The following is a 22044-nucleotide window of genomic DNA, read 5'->3' on the forward strand; positions in this document are numbered from 1 at the left end:
TCAACGTTTCCTTTTCTATATCAATATATTCATCAAAGTCAACATCTTCTTCAATTATGTTTTCAATAGACAAATGCCGGATATGAAAATCGTGTTTGCCCTATTGTCAATCTTAAGTATAGGCCATTTATATCAAAACTTTAATTTTCAAAAGCATCTTTCCTATGACACTAAAAATATGCTGATGGTAAGAAACAAATGATGGTTCAGTAAAACGGCTGCAGACATTCTTTGAACTATCAATGGAAGATGACTTGATTGAGCAATGCACAGTTGTTGTTGTTTTTTTATCTTCTGAAATATTAAATTTTGCTGCCTATACATGTCTTCTTAGTCTTGGTATTCAGTAACAAAAAATATATATTTTTTTAACGATTATACACAAATACTTCATCAGTTGATTATACACTATACTTCATCAGTTGATTATACACTATACTTCATCAGTTGATTATACACTATACTTCATCAGTTGATTATACACTATACTTCATCAGTTGATTATACACTATACTTCATCAGTTGATTATACACTATACTTCATCAGTTGATTATACACTATACTTCTTCAGGTGATTATACACTATACTTCATCAGTTGATTATACACTATACTTCATCAGTTGATTATACACTATACTTCATCAGTTGATTATACACTATACTTCATCAGTTGATTATACACTATACTTCATCAGTTGATTATACACTTTACTTCATCAGTTGATTATACACTTTACTTCATCAGTTGATTATACACTATACTTCATCAGCTGATTATACACTATACTTCATCAGTTGATTATACACTATACTTCATCAGTTGATTATACACTATACTTCATCAGTTGATTATACACTATACTTCATCAGTTGATTATACACTATACTTCATCAGTTGATTATACACTATACTTCATCAGTTGATTATACACTTTACTTCATCAGTTGATTATACACTATACTTCATCAGTTGATTATACACTATACTTCATCAGTTGATTATACACTATACTTCATCTGTTGATTATACACTATACTTCATCAGTTGATTATACACTATACTTCATCAGTTGATTATACACTATACTTCATCAGTTGATTATACACTATACTTCATCAGTTGATTATACACTATACTTCATCAGTTGATTATACACTATACTTCATCAGTTGATTATACACTATACTTCATCAGTTGATTATACACTTTACTTCATCAGTTGATTATACACTATACTTCATCAGTTGATTATACACTATACTTCATCAGTTGATTATACACTATACTTCATCAGTTGATTATACACTATACTTCATCAGTTGATTATACACTATACTTCATCAGTTGATTATACACTATACTTCATCAGTTGATTATACACTATACTTCATCAGTTACTGAATTGTTTGTGGTTGTTCTACATTAAATATACATGCTATCTCGATGATCGCTTCCAGTCTTGAGTTGAAGCTCAGCGTAAAAACGATCAATCCACTCAATACATTTTCTGTTGGTTCTTAAATTGGCCTGTACTCATCAATGTTTTCCAGACATTGTAGCTACATTGCCATATCCTTGAGCTTGACACATCATAAAATCAAACTCATCCCTTTCCATGCATCAGCTTGTTTCCCTTTTAAAGTCTTATAAATTTGGACATTTGATCCCTGTGTATGTCAAACAAGATCAAAGCACCATGTAGACACAAAGTCTATAGGAATATCCTTTACTTGGTTTACTAAAACACTTATCAACTCATCCTGAGTTGTTGTTGTTGTTGTTGTTGATTTTTGGCATCGGTTTATAGATGTTCCATGATTGCTTGGTCATATGAAGATAAAATGATTTCCATTTCAGTATGTGCCTAAATGAAATATTACTTCAATTATTTAAGCCTGACTCATTTCATTTCTTTCGTCTTGGATAAAGCTGAAGCCAACGTTTGAAATTACACAATTATCCCTAAAAAAATCTAAATTGCTTCTTAATTACTTTACAATTTAACAGAATGTACATTAAGGGCATGTGAAATTCTAATGGAAAGACTGTCGGCGTTCAATAAACTCTGACTATCACTTGAAATGTGATGGCTATCATTTCAATAGCTTCTACGAAAAGGTGTTTTTTTGTTACCCAATATTCACGCTAATGGTACCTAAAATTTAAATGTTTGACTGGGGATATAAAAGTTTGGTGAAACGTTTTGGACATTTCAATGCGGTAGAAATTGTCTATTTAGTTCTATATATTAATTGTGCATAGACATGTTCAGTTATCTAACCAGTGAAAATTACTTTTTGTCTTTTATTGAAAAATTGTATATTCGTCCATGTATGTATCACCCCTAGTTGGGTGTCACTCGGTGATTCGATAATTTAGGTGTACAAGCGGGAAAACCCTCTTGCGAAGGCCTATTTCTTTTGAAAATAAAGATTGTCTTGACGCTTTGCCAAATTTAAATTCCTTTTTTTGTATAATACTTTGAAAAATTTTAACGTTCAAATTAGAGTTTTCTTAGTGTGGCCTATTAGCTAGTAATTATTTTCCAAAAGATATACATCAACTGTCAAATTTCTAAGAAAATCGTTAAAGCCGTTTTCGAGAACCGTGTCCAGGTTCGTGATATTGCCGATGAATTGAGGAATTATAAAAAAATATCTTTGCAGTGACTTCTTTTTAGAGTTCTTAAAAAACAAACCATATCCACGAAACAAACTCTCACTAAAACATTAGATAAAATTTAACTTTAGTTTGACCGTTATAATTTTTCGAAATATTATCATCTAAAATGAAATTTGGTTTAGACAATCTTTTATTATTAAGAGCGAAAAAAATCGCTCTTACAAAGGTGGGTCAGCTGTATAAAGAAGGAATAGTCTTTTTTTTTTAAACTAACTTTTTATACTACTCGTTTATCTAAGTAGATTTAAACCAGAGGTGTGGTCGACTAGTTGATCTATCCCCCTCACCTACCTACCCTACCCCTGATGAACGATTGCCATTGTCGACGGGCTGAGCAGAAAACTTGTTCACATTTACTTTTAAATCCACTCAGACACATACATAAATTGATTACAACTACTCTGACAAAAGTGACCCTGTATATAAAGTCACAATATCAGCACGTGATCTGCCCACCAGAAATAACTATAGGATTGTGGCATTAAGTTAGTTCCGGCTAAGCAGCTGTGACCACAGTTATCATAATCCTTTATACAAATTCTTATACAGTGCGATAAGAAACGACCACAATTCGCTTATTAGACGTCAGTTGTGAAAGAACTAAGGAAACCAGAGCTCTGTAATTTTTTATGGACACTTCAGTCAAGATTTAGAGCATTATTGATTAACTATATTTTTAGTCTACTTTTTCTATGCCTTTTTAAATTTAATCTACTACTATGTATTGTATTTATATTTTTTTAAAACCTAACCATAAGGGAAAAGACGTTGTCTTGGTTTATATCCAACTGCGTAGTTACCTATAAGCTCGGTCTGAATTTGACCCCATCAATCAGAGCAGACCAAGGAAAATGAACTCTTTAAAAAAAGTTACACTTTTTTAAAAAATAGTCTTCTAGGGTTAATTGGGATAGTTTTTTATGCATTCTGATCAAGGGATTTTAAAAAGATGTTTTGTTTAGGCATTTTCATACGGTTCCCCAACAAAATAGCGCGAACAAAATAGCGAAGACGAAATAGCGCGGAAAAATATTTTTCAGTCATTTTGCAAGAAATACTTTGTATATTCTAAAATATGAATAGAATATGAATATCTTGAAATATAAATATGCAGACATTATGCAAGAATTATAATAATTTCAAATATGTCATTTATTTAAATTCCAAAAGTGCACTTCATAAACACGCAAAGATACTTCCATACTAGTCAGATATACTCACCGTTTTAAGAAAAAAAAAGGTTACAAAGACAGTTTGTGTGGAAACACAAAATCAAAATCGGCCCCCGAAATGGTCCACCCAGGCAGGTAAAAAGGCAGGTATTTTCAGAAAGAACATCAGAATTAAATTTGATCAAAGACAAATGACAAAGAAGACTGGAGAAAGAAGGTTGACAGATCTTGTGTTGTGCCCCAGCGGTCCAGCAGACCAAAGGATAGGGGAAAGTGAGTGTGAATTTAATGTGAACCTGGCCTAACTGATGACTTATAATGAATATCTAATTATCTAGTTGCTTTGTAAATGGTCAATCTCTAATTGCATTTGGGGGAATGAAAATCCCTTTTGTTAAGTGATAATATGAAAAATTACTTATTAATTGTTGGTTTAAATTATGTCCAACTTATATGCATACTAAATATATTTTTTTGTCTTTGAAAAAAAGTAAACATTTTTTGTGTAAATGTAGTAGTTAATATGACAGAAGTTACTTAAGTTAGCAATACAAATGTAAAAAAAAAATGTTTTTGACAAAAAACTGAATAAATGTGTTAAAAATATGGCTAATTGGTATCTCCCCTGATAAAGAGCCTGCAGTGGTTGTTACTATAAATAGTGAATAGTTGTAAAAGTGGTTTATTTTTATGAAAAACTGCTTGCATAAGTGATTTAAAAAATTAGATTTTTCGCTTTTAGAAAAGAAAAAAGTAGCCGTTGCATCAGAACTTTGAATGGACTAAAATATTATGATATCGGATTTTCACTATCTTTTCTAGTTTACGAGATCTAAACGGGACAGACGGACAAACATTTCACACAAAACTAATAGCGTCTTTTCCCTTTTCGGGGGCCATTAAAAAAAACTTCTGATTTTTTGTCATGGAAAAGAATGTAACATAACGAGAGGAAGACGGGCTTTGTTTTCTTTCTCATGAAAGGTGTGCTTGGGAGAGAAGGGAAGTTGATTCAGGCCTACAATCCAAATTGACACTCCTGAACTTTGATATCTATGTGATGGTGTTAGACAAAGACGGACAGGTAATAATAAAATGAATGATTGAATTGGTCAGTCACAAAACAAAAAATTGACGGTATAAGAAATGTGATCGCCATCTTAACTTATCCTGACTCACCAAAGTTTGCCAATGTTGATCAAAAAGAGATGCCGCAGATAATCAAGATTTCTTATTATACTAAAACACACATGTGTAACGCACACATCATCTTATACTTAACCCTTGAACGGGGTCACCACATTTCAAAAATAATGCTGCCCAAGATCTTCACTTACTAAAATCCGGTACTTTTATACACATCATATACAGGTATGCGCTATTTTGTCTGGAAATTTCGCGCAATTTTGTCGACGCTATTATGTCGACGCTATTATGCCGGTGCTATTTTGTCCGTGCTATTTTGTCCGCGCTATTTTGTCGGGTCACCTTTTTATACAGTCTGAATGAATTTCATATAATAGAGAATCAGTCATCTTTATCCTTTAAAAAAAGTGACGTAATATTTTATGAATAACTGTACCCTAGTGAATTATACTGTCTTTAGTTACGCCTCTCTGTTATTGTTTAGACATTTAAATATAAGCGTTGTAAAAAAAAAAATAAGCCAAAAACTTGTGTTTAACTTGTGAATAAAAAAAAGGAAGATGATGCGTCAGCAAAACTTCTTTGTAAGCCAATCAATGTGTGTACAACCGATTCATGTAACAGACGCCTTAAAATACATTTCTCCTTATGTATTGTGTGTGTGTTTTTAAAGTTCTTTTTATAAAACTTGTTCTGTCCGATGATGTTTTACAACATATTCATCCTATAGACATCTTATAAAATAATTGCCTCCCCCGCCCCCAGTGAAATTATACTTTCAGACTGTTATACAACATCTACATTAACAGACGTCCTGATTGTCGCCTTCCCCATAGTGAGTGAAACATATTTTGTCAGACGTTGTAATAACAAATTCACCCAACAGAACGTTCTATAAACTAATTGTTCCCCTCCCCATAGTGAAACATGGTTTGTCAGACTTTGTAATACAACAAAATACACCCAACAGGCGTCTTATGAGCTTTTAATCGCCCCTCCCCAGAGTGAAACATTCTGTCAGACTTTCTGATACAGCAAACATATCAATAAGATGCCTTTAGATAAACAAACATCGAAGGCAGCTTTTCGTTATCACCGGCTATAAAAGAACGGACCCCAGCTGTTTCAAAGCAAGGAGCTTAGAGCTCGGAGTAAAGAGAACAATAAGAGTATTTTTAAGTGAACTACTGAACACAATTCTACTCATAGGCTCCAGCAATAAGCACTGCATTCTTACGGCTTCTCGCCATCGCCGAGTTTATGGCACTGTTTCGTAGATCAACCCTTGTATTACTTGGGCTCACATTGTGGCTTCGAATATGGTCCACCAGTGCCACCAGGTAAGATTGTTGTTCATTCTTGTGGTAACTCAAGTTCACTGAATGCACTCAATATAAACTGGCAGATCTAAACGGTGAGAGAGTTGAAAGACAACATTCACATCGACTGTTATGATTCAAAGAAAATGAGGATTTGGTTCTTAGATTATCGGAGAATAAAAAAAGGACTATTCATGACTTTTTAGTTCAATGAGGCAAAAATGGAATTAGAAAGATCAACTAATCTCGCTAAGAATATAGTACACGGAATTCAAAGACAAATGTTTTAGGCCTATCCTAATATTCTTTCAGTCCCTTAAAGCATATAACAGAGCTGGATACTAAGAACACTAACTTATTTACTTTACTATGGTAGCCTACCTTTGAAGGCTTTTTAAACAGGGTAATATCCCATTGGATATAAGAATGCTCATGTGAACACTCCTTAATCAGAGAAGTGTCCAAATAATAGATTCAATAATTTTCCATATTAGGACCAAATCTTTAGTAAGATTATTTCACATTTGATTGAAAACTGTTATTATGGAGAACTATAAAAAAGTAACTTTACCGGCTGCGAATTGAATCTAACTATTAAGTATTTAAATGTTGAAGAAGTAAACTAAAAGAGGCTTATAATATGAAAAAAGATTTAAACACAAACGCGTGACATAGATCGACTTTTTAAAAAATGAAAAAGGGACATTGGCAGTCCCGCCCGGACATTTTATGAAAAACGTGTCAGACTGCTCAAAGCGGGACAGTCATGCCTAAGTCGGGGCATCTGGTCACTTTAATGTATATAAGACAATATAATTTAAACAACAATCAATAAGAAATCTTTCATATTACACAAGTAAATTGTGTTTATTATACATGAAATACATATACATATTTCACCAAAGGGAAAAGTGTCTTCCTCCTAGAATAGGATATTGGCCATTTACAAAACAAATCAATTCAATAACATCAGTTAGGCCAGGTACAGATGTCTTCATAACTATCAAGTGAATACATTTACGAACAACTTATCCTAATAATAATAAAATTAATAAATCTCAGTATCCTGGGGTGTCATGTCATCAATCGGACTAACAATACAACAGTAACGGCGACACTTACGAAACTTAGGTCTCTTCTTTTGTATTGGTAAGGTTGTGGTTAATGATAGTCTGTAGTTCATAGTTTCTGATATTCATGCTGAAATTATTGAAACCTGTCTTTTTACCTGCCTGAGTTAAGCTATTCGGGCGCCAATTTTGACTTTGTGTTTCCACAAAAACTGTCTTTGTAACCTTATTTCAGATGAAGAGAATATAGGTTTGTAATTTTCATTCTGTTTGAAGTGGAGAGAAAAATATGAGCTGGCTCCATTATATCAATGATATGAATTAAAGTGTACACTTCAGACTAAAAATGTAGATTGTTATGTTATATCAACACTATTTTCATGCAGACTGTTCTAAGTTAACTAACATTCGTCAAATTATGTCAAGGGTATACTCCTTTTGAGGACAAGACAAATGTAGTTATTGTGGTTGTGGTAAACTGAAAGAGCAGTTTTCTATTTACATATTTTATTAGAAAATAAAACTAGTCCAAGATGTCAATTCATTCGAATCTGAAACGTCAAAAGATAGGAAGAAGGAAGCATTAATACTTGCCATAAGAAAAATAAAAAAAAACACATATACTAAATTGAGAAACAAACATGCCCAGAGACCGCAGAATTTGTATCCTCATCTATTAGATCACCATACAAAATATCTTATGGGAGTTGACCGGGCATCATTCCGAGAACATGTCCAAGCCAATTGAGACGTCTACTACTGTACTGAAATGAATGTACATTAAATATGCATAAGCGATTTTAAATGCTAATGCGTACCTATACTTTCATAAGAGCGAAAGTATAACTTTGATGAAGTTTACTAACTTAGTAACGTACAGAAAATTATTATCACTATTAGGCCAACACTTAATTTTTTTAATTATTATTTTATGATCGGAATGTGAAATACGCACAGCACTTTAAAAAAAAATTCAAAGGCTTTTTTTTTCTTCCTATAGATGCCTCTAAAAGTAATAACTTCAACGGTTTTGATGTATAAGTTGAAATTTTCCATGACTCATAATATATGTAATGTAGGTAAATCATTTTCTTCGTAAAAAGAATTATTTTAATTATTGATTTCCTATTGAAGAACTACTTACTTTATAGGCCTACTAATTACATTTTTACCTTATAAACCTTTAGTAGGCCTAGGTCAATAAATAAAGTGTATAGATATTGGAGTGCTCGGCATAAGAGATCAGATCCCTCCCCCTCTATCACTCCATAATTCCTACTCCACAAATCACAGTTTTCAAACAAATTATACAAATAGGAGTATAGGACTTTCAACATTCGAAACTAATTCACCAGTGGCCAGAGAAAACTAATATTAAAACAAATCTTGTAGGAATATATTGTGTAAAATTAAATTTTATTATAGCTTTTTTTATAGCGCTACTTTCATGCTTATAGCATGCTCAGAGCGCTATGGTCCATCTCATTTGTGGACCAGTGGGAGGGGGTATCTGGGAGATGGTTTTCCGTGCTGCCTGTAGACGCTCAGTAAACACAACTCTGCCTCGAGCCCCCTTCATATGTAGCCAAGACAAGCCAGGTTCAAGCGTACTTAGCCTCTCAACCACGCTTCCCGCGTAGGCTTAAGTAAAATTGCAAATAACAAGAAACAAAAGTTTACACTAACAAATTAATTGATTCTTCACTTTCATCTGCCCCTTAGTATATTGGACCTTTGTGGCACATGATGTGTCGACTAGGGTTGCACCGGATAGTAGTTCCGGCTCAGGCCGAATATGCGGCCATTTTTCACTATCCGGCCATATTCGTCTCCGGCAGAATATCACTGCAAAATAGTTGGCTGGATAGTAAAAGTAGACAGTAGTATCTACATTTCTATGTAAAAGTGGTCGTGGTTATGTTCATGTTTGTTATTGAATGTATTAACCGTAATTAACGTTTATATTTAAAATAAAAAAATGTGCTTAAAAATATATGAATATGCACCAAACATTGTTTAATGCAAAGATAAGGGATGATAATATAAATCGAAATGAAACTTTACACTATACTTTACCCTGTGCCAAAAACTCAAACTCAAACTTACATTATAAATGCGCATTACATTCAAAGCAACGATGGCTGGCACATTTTATTTTTACTTTGTTTGTCTTGACCTTTAAGTGGGTTAGTTAACATGTTATATTCCTTAAAGACCAGCTTAGGAGCCAACTAGTTGTCACTGACATAGGAGCGAGCACATGGTTGCTTGCGGCTTCAGAACGAGACAGCTGGAGGTCACTTACAAACGCCGCAGGAATCACATTTGAGACGAAAAGAAAATATGTAGGTCACAGCTGGGGCTGCGTATCCACGGGAAATACTGCAGTCCTCATTAATCTTCGGACTCCTGATGACAAACCTTATTATTATATTCCTTAACTATGTCACGCTGACCAGAGGTCTGTCAAACTGTGCGAGTATATCTCCAGAGGTAGAGATGAAAAACTACCACCCCCTTTTATTTGTTTAGTCCATTACATTTAGTTCATAGATGGACATAATTTGCTAAGTCAATATGTTGACACTCTCCAGTGGTCATACTTTGTGAGGGAACCGATTTTATTTACTGGAGATAAATCCTAATTAGGGAGCTGGGCTACAGGCCACACCTCAGCACGGGTACTGATTTTGTTTACATGGAGATAAATCTCAATTAGGGGAGCTGTACTTTGGCCATATATCTACACGGGTAACCGGATAAAGAGTTTGATTACTTGGAGGTAAATCTCCTTTTTGGTGCTTGACTACAAGCCACACCTCTACACGGCTACCGTGTTTGCTTACTTGTGAGATAAATTTCAATTAAAAGGATGGATTATTAAACACACAGCTACACGAGTGATCTTTTGTTGGTTAATTTTTAATATCTGTTAATATATATGAATAATATTTCTACATTTGAATACGTGTAGTTCAAATGAAATATTCAATATGAATTTGTTCTTAAGAGATTTAAAACACTTCATATTTAAATATGCTTTTTTTTTAGTCATTTTTGTGAACGGCAATGGGAAAAGACAGTGGTGGAACAACACCCCTGCTGTGAGTTCTTTGGATGGATCACTGGCATGAATGGCTACCAACTGACCTTAGTGTGGCCGAAAACTGGCGAAAAGACAATTGACCCGAACGACTGCGTTCCGATGTGTAATTACACAAGGTGGATTATGTTTACTAACAATTTCATTTTAGGCTATCTAAATCAAATTACTTAGACTTAGATCATACCGCGCTGTTTTTGCGCATAGAATGGCAGGCTGTTGCTACAAAGATCTGTCTCCAGCGATGCAAAAGGCTTCTCCAGCGATGTAAAAGGCTTCTTCCCAACTTGGTCAGTTTTAATTAATGAATTAAAGTAGGCATACTTTTTCCTAGAAGCCATGCCAGCAAATTAAATCGATAAAGACCGATGATTGAAAAAGAATTATTGTCATGTAATTCTAAGCATTTGAAACTCTTTTTAAGTTTTCTTACGTACCTAAATCGAATTCTGGCATTTGAGGATGTCATTTTAAACAAAACATAAACGCTACTTATGTCAATAAATAAATGACTTGGATAGCAACGTTAGCTTATGATTGTTGTTTAGATGTTCAACTCAAGGATTGTTTTTCAGGGTAGAGCACGTCACCAATACGTCCTGCTGCAATGGATGGGCAGGAAATGACTGCGATGTCCGTGAGTTGTTTTTTTTTTCTTTCTTCACCAATTTTAAATATAAAAAAAAATAAGTCATTGATCGAAATTTTATGATTACAAGGAAGAGACCTAAACATCTTCTAGAAAAAGTGTATCAAAATAACTAATAAAACAATAAATAGGTTGGGCGGTTGGGCCTAATTTTATAAGATTTATTTTTAGATTCTGTCACATTTTAATTAATTCTCTTTAATGACATAGACCAAGTATCGAAAAAGGGGTCCACCGGCTATTTTGAAAATTACAGAAAAAGCGGTCCACCGTCTGGGTCCACGGTCTGGTTGTGTTAAATTTAATATGATATTATTTTTGTATTGTTCCGATTTTGCGTTTCACACAAAAAAGTCACACATATTTTCTTTTTTATATAGGGAACTATTATTATAGTATATGTTGATTGATTTTGTTTGTAGCTGACCTAGTTCAATCATCTGCAATGAATAACCTGTTCACAGGACACACAGACTACCAAATCAGCATTTGAAGTTTCAATCTGAACACTGGGGTTGAATTAATAATAATAGTTAGATAGTGCGGTATATTACATGAGTCTAAAGCTAGAAATACAAATGATGGCATGTCTGAGTCAGTCGGAGATGGAAAGAGTCCGCAGGATGAGATTTGATGAGAATTGATTCTTAAAACAAGAATTCAGTAATAATTCCCTTATCAAACTATTTCCCTTGGACAAAGTTAAAGTATTCCTTGTAGGTTTAAGCGTGACTAAACGAATATCTTTTTATCGTTGAAGGGTTCAAGATTTCTTGAAAGGCCTTTCTTTTTATTGTAAATTAGAAACTAGCCCAGTTACCTAGAATTTCTTTTACTTTTACTTATGGCGCACCCTCTCCACCAAAAGAAAAAAAATAAGGTAGGTTTTCGCTCATTCCTTTAGCCAGCTAGTAAGGCTGCCTGGTCTTTAAAATGCGCTCCGGATTGTCATCTCGATGGTCCCTGGTTCAAACCAGGCCCTCTGCCCATCCCTTTGCGGTCTTGTTATGAATTTTTTTTTACCTTTACCTGTCCCTTGGTCTGTTGGACCGTTCGGGCACCATGCAAGATTCGTCGACCGTCTTTCTCCATTCCTCTCTGTCTGTTGCCTTAGTTAGAAACTTTCAATCACTGGCCTGCTACCAATGTACTAATGTTCAATACTAAAGGTTAGAACCTCTTTCAATCACGGGCCTGCTACCAATGTACTAACTAAAATGTCAAGAAGATCTCGGTGAGGGAGGGGGGCGCAGGAAACTCCACAAAGTCTGAAGCCCGATACTAAGTTATTTTCTACACCCTCAAATGCAGAAATGCCTTCTGCTGGTCTACTGGTGTCTACAGTGCACACGCTATCGCGCCTCTGTTGTTTTAATTACTTGAATGAGGTAAATAAAATATGTACTTCTGGTGAAATAAATAGCCTTTGGAAAAGAGGGATGGAAGTGTGAGAGACGTACGAGGCACATGTAGCGCCCATACATCGAATACTCGTCGTAAAGTCATCTTGTAGCGTTCCTGATTTTCGTTCGCAACGATGGTACGGCGCTTGAGATAAATTGGAGCGTTATGGCGTATGAAAGACGGATATAATCGCGTTGGCAAAGACATAATGAAATTTCTGCAAGAAAAAGTTCTAGTCAATTGTTTTCCATATTCTTTAGCGAAATGGTTATAAATTATAAAGCTTAATAATTTTAAAACATTGGTAAGCCTAATAATTGTAATAGTAATATTTTATTTCATTAATACACAAATATGAAACCTTGACATCGCCCCTTCCCCCATTCACAGGTTGAGAATCTCTGCACTTAACTTTTAAATTTCATGGATACATTTCATGCAGAGACCTACATCTCAAATAGTGTTGTTAATACTTCTCTCTCTCTCTCTCTCTGTGTCTCACTTTTTGTATTTGTAGGTGCATGTTTATTGCATCATTTTTTTTTTATGACGAGCATGTACCGCCGTGAATAGATATCTTAAGAAACAAAAACAACTCTAGTGGGTTTAAATTACTCTTAATAAATCTACATTTATAATAATTGCTCCTCTTTCGTGCCCATTTTCTATGAACTTGAAAATGGCTATGGAGACCAATATTCGCTTTGAAAAGCCGGCCACAACTTTTATTATCAGCGTTCTTGCGGATCTCCTTGCCTCGTATCATGAAAGAACGACATTTGCCACGAGTAGCGAATTGCAATACAGTGTGTCAAGAAAACATGCGTTTAGACATTGCTTTGTAAAACTTAGATTGTCTAGGAATGAAAACAGATTTTTAATAAAACATTCATTTGACAGCCGTATGTGACCCGCCTTGCTCTAACGGAGGACAGTGTGTGGAAACTGAAACCTGGGCTGCAGCCCTACCAAAGTGCAGCTGCCCTGACCCTTACACTGGACGTGCTTGCGAGGAAAATATTAATTGTAAGTAGAAAAAGAAGTCAGGCGCATAAGTCACTTGCAACACTTATATTAGTCGGAAAAGGGTGATATATTATATTACTGGTTTATTTAGGTTTGAAGTTATCGAGGGGAATTGTTTATTGCTCTCGGCCCACTAATGTATTTTTTTAATGTTTTTGCTATTCTTATAATTTTTGTTCATTACAAACGTTTGAGCTTCCAACTGAGGGCTTAGCGTTAGATTTTTTTTTTTTTTAAATAAGAGCAGAGATGTTTATTTTTACTAAAGGGGATGAGGTTGCATTATCAATTATGGGGAATTTAGTCACAGAATAAAAGGCATTAGCCCGTAATAATAGAGTGGATCAACAAGAACGTTATTTGCTAGTGTTATATGATACCTATCGACAGCTTTTTTTAGTTTCTTTTTTTTTTTTTAATGTGGGAGTGTTTCTCTTCTCTGTCTCATAGAGGACAATGACACTAATTATTTCAACACAATTGTTACGTTAGTACAAAGTCTACGTTCTGTTGTAATTGTTTTGTTTCGCAGCTCTCAAATCAAACTTGAAGTACTGCTATGTCAACTCCAACTGTCAAGGCAAGCTAGTTCGAGCCGAAGCCATGGAGATTTCAAATTGTTGCACAGAAGGTTTTACAGGATCGTGGGGAAGTCAGCTGGCAAATTATGGCTGCGCATCTTGTAACCCAAGTAAATGATAGCACTCTGATATTGTTAATAGACGTATTTTAAAGTTGAGAAGTTAACTTAATTGGAGAGTTGTCGTTTCAACTATCTCTCTTTTCTTCAATGCAGCTGCTTCAGTAAAGGTGAACAACACACTAGATGTCGCCACTTGTATGACATCGGGAGATGATGTCTACCGCACTTTTGATGGCGTCCTCTTCAACTATTTGACTTTGTGTGCTGTTGGTCTCGTTGTAACACCACAGCTGGAAATTTACACAGTCACCGAATGTGACCCGCTGGACAAGTGTACTTGCTCCAAGGTAATGAATGTTTTCAACTACTATTGACCCATCTGCTAGAATTGATTAAAGCCATTGATAAAGACGAAATTAAAAAGTGTTGTTTTTTAATGCAAGTAACCAAAGAACAAATGGCAGGCTAATAGCAAGGTAGTCTCCCCCAGTGATTATGAGAATAGCAATGACAAATTAATGACCCGCTTCATGTCAGGTTTTTCTGGTATATAATATACAGCTCACGGTATTCTACAAGTTCACGACATTAGAAAAAAAGGGGGTGGGAGAGCAACGATCATTCGCTGCAAGATTTCTCTCGCATTTTTTATCTATAAATTAAAATAATTAATTACCATTAACTAAATAATTAATTGATTTTTTTTATTCATGCGTTTTCATCGACAAGAATAATTGTGCGAAATTTCAACTTGACCCGAGAATCGGAAGTGGGAGAAAAAAAGCGTTAAAGAATCCAGATTGAAAGACAAACAGACAGACAGATGAAGTTAAGCTTTGTAAAAAAGTAAAGATACCCATGTCAAACCTTGCAATCTATTGGGGGAGTGGGGGAGGGGATCAGTTTGTATTGCCAACAGTTTACAGGGGTGTCTTAAATCCAGCAAAAAGAACAACCGCCTTTACTTCCGCACCGTATGTAAGGTATTTATTAGAGTTGAGTGGATCCAGATGAATCCTAAAAATCCCAAAGTTCAAAATCTCAGTTTTTACCATGATTCGTAATGTTATACGCCTATTACGGCGGTCGAGTCTTGTCAGATGCATTACTGCCCATAACATACTTCCTTTAATCAGGCTCGTAATAGAGGGCAATTGTTAGGTGTCACGTAGTCATTCATTTTTTAAAAAGATAATAATGAATGAACGAATAATGAATAAATGAACCTTCTCCGTTACTGGATGCGTCAATTGCTGTGGTATATGTGCTCAAACAAGACCATCGACGACACTTACCATATTAACGGATCAGGACATATATCTGTGTATAGTTTCCATTTTGTCATTCAGCTTTAGGGTGATTCTTGTTTTATGCCAGATTTACCAAATCAGAATTTTAAAAAGCTACATTACAGATTTTGCAATATACGAATTTGAATATGGAGTGTAAGTCGAGACACTAGCATGCTATTAGTTTTTGTAACAACGGACGATATATCATGTTATTCTTATTATAGCTTTTATATAGCGCTACTTTCATGCTTACAGCATGCTCAGAGCGCTTTTGGTCCAATCTCATTTGTGGACCAGTGGGGGGGGGGGGAGGGGTTTTCCGTGCTGCCTTTACAACCAGGATTAACAATGTAAACTACAATCTCAAAGCTGACTCAATGTTGGTTAATAAAATCTTTTCATATTGTTTCATATTGTTTGCATTCACTTGACATTTTTCCCCCAGGTGGTTACAATCATAGTCAGAGGCGATCCTACAATCACATACACGCTTGAAGGAGTGTTCTTAACCAAGTCCAATGGAACATCCCATGAAACTTTCGATGCCTCCAAACTTACTGATAACGTTCCGTCGGCAGTTGACAAGCTCGGTAATGAATTGATCAAGTATATCAATCTCTTTTGATATCAAGTGTGGCAATCTGAAGTGTAGTTTTGGTGCGGTGAGATCCATACCAATATTTTGTGCGTAAATGTATAGTTCTAATGAGCCCATACAAAGGTACTCTGTTAAGCGAATTGTCTTTGCCAAAAATATTTCTCAAACTTTTACCTTTTACTCCCCTGACGTAAAAACTAATCTCGCGCCGTTCCATGAGTCAGCTAGGGTGTCTGGGGGAGTGCGGTGAGCTCCTCCAACGTGGTGCGGTGCTTAGTCGATACATTAAGAGTTTTCCTTCATTGCGAGAAGAAAAAATGCATTATCCTGGCGTCTAGAGTGCACTATTTGTCCAAGCTTTTTTTTTCTAGAGGTATATCAAATTAAGTCAAAGAAAGAGTCTGAACTGACCCATACTAAATTGAAAAATACTTTCGAGGTAAAGTCAACCGTATTGAAAGTACAAGATCGTCGCAATATGCATTATATTTAGGAGAAATTCGACCATTCTGAAATATAAAAGTCTAATAGAGTTGCATTAGAGAAGAATATCTTGTGGCAGATGCCTCTCGCAAAAAAATAGGTATATAAATTAAAAGAATATTTTTATTTTTAAATTTTGAAACATAGGTGTTGACGCAAATTTTACTTATTTATTTTTCAAGTAAGAGTGTATAGCTACAATGCACACAAAAAATATTTATCCCTTGAAAAATAACTTTAACGCCCTCGCATTAGACTGAGGCTAGCTGACCTCGTGTGGGCGAGCACGATCGTCAGATTATCTTGGGCCATTCTTGACACACAGTGTCAACAAAGCAAAGTAAATACATTTATTGTCATTTATAAAGGCATTCATGGATACAAAGATTGGGAAAGAGATCAGATAAACATCAACTTTATTGTTCTAGACGATCGAGGAGTCGAAGAGTCTTTGGACGGTCTTGTGACGGATATTGATAAAGGGGCGGCTAGTTAGTCAAGCGGAACATTGACAAGGAAAGATAAGTGCAGCATATCTGAGCGACTAAAGCAGGCGAGATAAAATAGTACACGAAAGCGGATGGGTGATGCAAAAGTACTAAGTGTACTAAGTATTATTTAATTACATGTAGTAATGAGCATTTATAAAAGAATCTCCTAAAAGAAAGTAATACACATATAGCGTGCAGGTGAAAGGCCTAAAATGAATCGCATAATAACAATGAGACATATACACAAAACATGTAATGAACTAATTAAATAATATTTTTCCTAATCTATAATTAAATATTATAGTAAATTATGTATTATTATTTCCTTTTCATGATTTTTAACAATTTTAATAAATAGAAAGTTTGTGTCTTACCTTTGCATGGGAGTGGCCATATGTAAAAGGTTTATTACGGATAGCCAGTAGTTCCCCATTAAGACCTTATGGTCTATAGGGCAGATGATATAAAGGTCATCTGTTTGACTGTTTCTATGGCCTACGGTTAACGAGGGTGTCATGTGGCCAGCACAACGACTAACCGCCTTTACATTTCCCCAACTAATGTCAGGTACCAATATAGAGGCGTCAAAAGATCCCGAAATTAAAAATCCCAGTCTTCACCAGGATTCGAACTCGGACCCTGGTTCGGAAACCAAGCGCTTTACCGCTCAGCCACCGCGCCTCGTATAGGCCTAATAAGAAAATACACAATAATTTTAGTTTCCTTGAGTCTCATAAATGGAACACTGGGTAATTAATTCAATAATTCATAACTTATCTTTTGAAATTTTAATAAATGTGTTATCGGGCAGCACGACTGTAGGCTATGTGTGAAATTTCAGCTCTATAGGTTAATAGAAAGTTGTCAAATTTATGATTGATATTTTTTACTATGACGAAAGTGTGAGTTAACAGTAGAAATGGAATGAAAAAAATGAAGGCTTGCTAAATTAGACTATTAAAACTCCCGTATATCATTATGCTTATTTTATGAGAGTACTTTTCCATATTTAGGTAGTGTCATCTGGCGATATCATGTTGACCAGAAAACAGTCTATATCACATTGCCGGCGTTCAGTCTTGAGACGAGGCTAGAGGTGGACGGAACATTTATGATTACTATCAAAAAGAATTCCGTCCTCAGAAATAGTCTGGCGGGAGTGTGTGGAGATATGGACGGTTACACAGATGGTAAGTTGTAGCATCAACTTTCTCTTTAAAGATTAGTATGCTGTGTAATAAACGAAAGGATTGGTTTCTTTTCATAAACGTTAATTTGGACTACACTTTGTTTTAAAGATGAAATTGGACTGCAGACACAAGTTGGAGCTGAAAGAGTTTTTGAAAAATACAAAAACACCAATTTACCAGTAAGTAATGGAAACATTAACTATTAGAGATCGTAAGATGTTGATTAAAAGGAATTGTGTTTTCTGTTACTAGGGTTGGTGCCTTAGCATGTGTTCCTTATGCAAACATGTCAACTCCACAACCCTCTCCCGCAGCCAATCTAGGCACACAAAAAAACAACAACATTATAATAACATTTCTTACATCTATTTAGGAGACTTTTTTTCTGTTTTTACTATATTTAGTTATTACTTTTAAAATTTTACTAATATATATCATAAAGAAAAAAAGTAGGGTATTCATACTGTGTGCATATTAGGCCTACTTACTTAGTCTTAGACCCTCCCGCGCCTTTTGGCACAATGGGCGTCAATCTGTCTCCATAAAGATCTGTCTCTGGCAATGTCTGAAGCCTCTTCCCACCTGGTGTCCTCTGCTATGGGGTCCTTCATGAAAGTGTGGCGCCAAGTTATATGAGGACGTCCCTGTTTGCGTTTTCCTCGTATTGGCCTCCATGTCATTTGCAACTCTTGGTATGCGTAATTCATTCTGTCGGAGTAAATGTCCCGAAAACCTCATGCGACGCTCGCTCAGAACTCCATTACTGGTCATCTTTACGTTGTTATAAACTTGAGAGAAATTTGACCCTTCGAAATGGTCGGCTACGTTAGTCCCTGTTTGCGCTTCCTTGTATTGGACTTCATGACATTGCACCTATTGGTGTGCGCAATTCATTTTGTCGGAGAAAGTAGTCCCAGTTCGGCATTGGATTTCTTTGAGACCTGATCTCTGTAACTCACTCTAAAATTCGTCTTAGCCATTTTTATTGAGCTACATTTAGTCTTTTCTCGATTTTTGCAGATATGCATATATTCTTATTTTTTAAAATGTAAACATTTTTCATATTAATCTGCAACGTTTGGTAGGCTAAATATGTTAGGATACCAAAATGCAAACAGGCCTTATAATAATAATAAATGAATAAATCATAATAAATAAAATATGTGAGTGCGACTTCGACTCGCATAAATTAGGTGATTTCTTTATCTAGCAATATATACATTTTATATTAGATACAGAGTCACAATGAGTCGATAGTCCACAATAGGATGGATAACAGAATCTGTTCACATTGAAATATATTCTAATACATTTTTTTTACCGCAGTGCGGTAAAGGAGTCTCAAAATGTTCAACATCTGAAGATATTACAAAAGCAACTGAAGCTTGTCAAGCCATTAATACTGTTTTCTATAGGTGTCATAATGAGGTAAACTGTAATTTTAATAAATAATTTAGTGTTGTTTATATCTTTCGCGATGTAATAGATTTGCTAGTTTTACGCATATTTGCCCATAGGCTGTCCAAGTTCATTTTTTTTTGGTAAATTCAATAGATTAAAAATTCGTACCTAGATCTAAACTACTATAAACAGAACAAATAAAAGTGTTTTCTTTTTCTCGTTAGAAAATAAAAAAATAATAATGTCGGTTGCTTCAAACAAGAAATTTAAATGTTGGCACTGAAGATTTAATGCAGATGTTTTTGTTTGTTTGTTTGTTTTTTTAAAGACCAAAATGTTACAGACATTCAGCATTTTCTATTTCTCCTTTATAAAGTTATTAAATTTTCAATTCAACCACATTTTATTAATGGGCTCTTTTTTTTTCCTTCGTTAAGTTAAAATGCTGTACACCATTTCTATTCAAACAGTTCTAGTAAAACAAACATTTAAATTTACGATCAATTTATTGTGCTCGGACTGGTAGTAAGTAGGATACTGTTATAAAGAAAGTTTTTCGACATTCCGACTTGAATTGTAGACTACCTTGTTCCCTGTTAAAATTAAAGGTGGATCCTGATGATTACATTGATCGATGTCGCGCATATTTCTGCACGTCTCTTTCTGCCGGTGGACTTGAAGCTGCCAAGAAAGCTGCTTGCAATGTCATGTCTACTTACCAAAAGGTGTGCACCTTAGTAACGGGTGAAGCCATCACGTGGAGGTCAAGGACATTGTGCCGTAAGTATCCTTCGGTGTGGTAAAAATTTCACCAAATCCTTTCACGCTGAAGCTAATCGATTTCTTCAAATAAAAAAAATGGAACTTTGTTGATGGCGCCCTTGTTTAATAAACATGAAAAATATGAGATACATTTTTTACAAATAGTTTATTTTAATGATTATATTAAACAGTAAAGAGTAATCGACTGGCATGTGATAGTAAGTGTATGTGTTTTGCGTGGCTGGTAGTGCAGTGTGTGTGCCTGTGTATGAAATGACCAGTGGACCTTGAGTGTACATGCTTGAGAGAACAGCAGTGTGTCAGGACTGTGTGTAAAAGGAAGTCAGTCTAGAGAACAAGTGGCTGGAGTAAAGAACATAAATAGAGACCAATAAAATCATTGTGTTTATTGAAGCTCATGTTGTTTTAGTCTATTACACAAATTTAGCGAGTGACATCATTTTCAATGATTTTGGTAACATTAATTTTATCTATACTAGGTCATCAGACAGACACAAATTGTGACAAATAGGGGAAGGTGGGGCTAGTTGTCACAGTTTTCAGATTTTGATGTTTTAAACATATTTAGAATTCATTGATTCTCACCAAACTTAACATGCTGTAATTTAAACATTCAGACAACAATTAGAGTAAATGAAATAAACTTTATCTCTTTATTTATCAAAGTTATACAACAAAAAAGGGGCTGGGTTGAGGTTGCGACAATTTGCCCCACACCGGGGTAAGTTGACACAGGGCAAGGGGTAAAATGTCACACATTTAAAAAATCACCATATCTTGCTATTCAATTACCGAATTATGGGCATATCATGATTTAAAAAAAATAAATCGATCAGACATTTTTGGGTTTGTGTATAACGTTTAGGTAAATTCAGCACCACTTGCTTTTAACATGTATCATCAGTATTTTTAGTGTATCAATAATATAAGGGCCTATTGTCCTTATTAAAAATCCTAAATTAAGATTTTTTAAAATCTAGATCTAATAACATGGGGAGTTTTATCTTTTCTGTTTTGTTTTTGAATCTAAAAATTATTTCAGCCAAGACATGTCACCAGCCTTTCCAGTTCAATGGTCTGATCACTAACAAATGCCCACTGACTTGTGGTGCACCTCTATACTCTTATACAAGAAGCAGTTGCCTCACCCAGCCTTATGGTGGTTGTGAATGCCCCACAGGCTTGGCCAGAATCAACAACACTTGTGTGGCACCAGAAGCCTGCCAGTGTCAAGGAGAAGATGGTCATTTTTATAACAATGGTGACCAAATCATATCTGGTGACTACTGTTTAGAATGGTGTGTGTAAAACTTTTTTTAAAATCTTATTAAACCATATTTTAATTTGTAATGATAGAGAATCAAATGATCTCTCCCACCACTAGTGGAACACTGTAAAAAGCTGATTTTGTATTTAATGGCTATACTCTATCTATGTGCAAACTTATTTTATTTTTAGACACCTTGAAGATTGTAGCTCTACAATCTACATGCACACCTCCTTACTTTGACTCTGAAAGTTAGCTCTTTTTAATTTGATTGATCCACATTCGTGATAAAAACAGTTTTGTGAATATTTCTTCCACCACT

General features: G+C 35.0%; 1 protein-coding gene across 1 annotated transcript in view; it reads left to right on the forward strand.

The window, feature by feature from the left end:
- The first annotated feature begins 6148 nt into the window (after positions 1–6148).
- The window catches only part of LOC106059342 (serine-rich adhesin for platelets-like), a 58168-nt gene continuing 42272 nt past the window's right edge, over positions 6149–22044 (forward strand). Inside the window, exons 1-12 of the mRNA XM_056010991.1 lie at positions 6149–6343; positions 10444–10614; positions 11071–11132; positions 13449–13574; positions 14107–14265; positions 14371–14564; positions 15955–16099; positions 18095–18271; positions 18380–18450; positions 19598–19699; positions 20281–20452; positions 21498–21753. Of these exons, the coding sequence (XP_055866966.1) occupies positions 6264–6343; positions 10444–10614; positions 11071–11132; positions 13449–13574; positions 14107–14265; positions 14371–14564; positions 15955–16099; positions 18095–18271; positions 18380–18450; positions 19598–19699; positions 20281–20452; positions 21498–21753 (1715 nt within the window). The 5' untranslated portion in view covers positions 6149–6263. The remainder of the gene's footprint in view (positions 6344–10443; positions 10615–11070; positions 11133–13448; positions 13575–14106; positions 14266–14370; positions 14565–15954; positions 16100–18094; positions 18272–18379; positions 18451–19597; positions 19700–20280; positions 20453–21497; positions 21754–22044) is intronic.

Source organism: Biomphalaria glabrata, chromosome 1 (genome assembly GCF_947242115.1).
Source record: "Biomphalaria glabrata chromosome 1, xgBioGlab47.1, whole genome shotgun sequence".
In the NCBI taxonomy this organism is placed as follows: domain Eukaryota; kingdom Metazoa; phylum Mollusca; class Gastropoda; family Planorbidae; genus Biomphalaria; species Biomphalaria glabrata.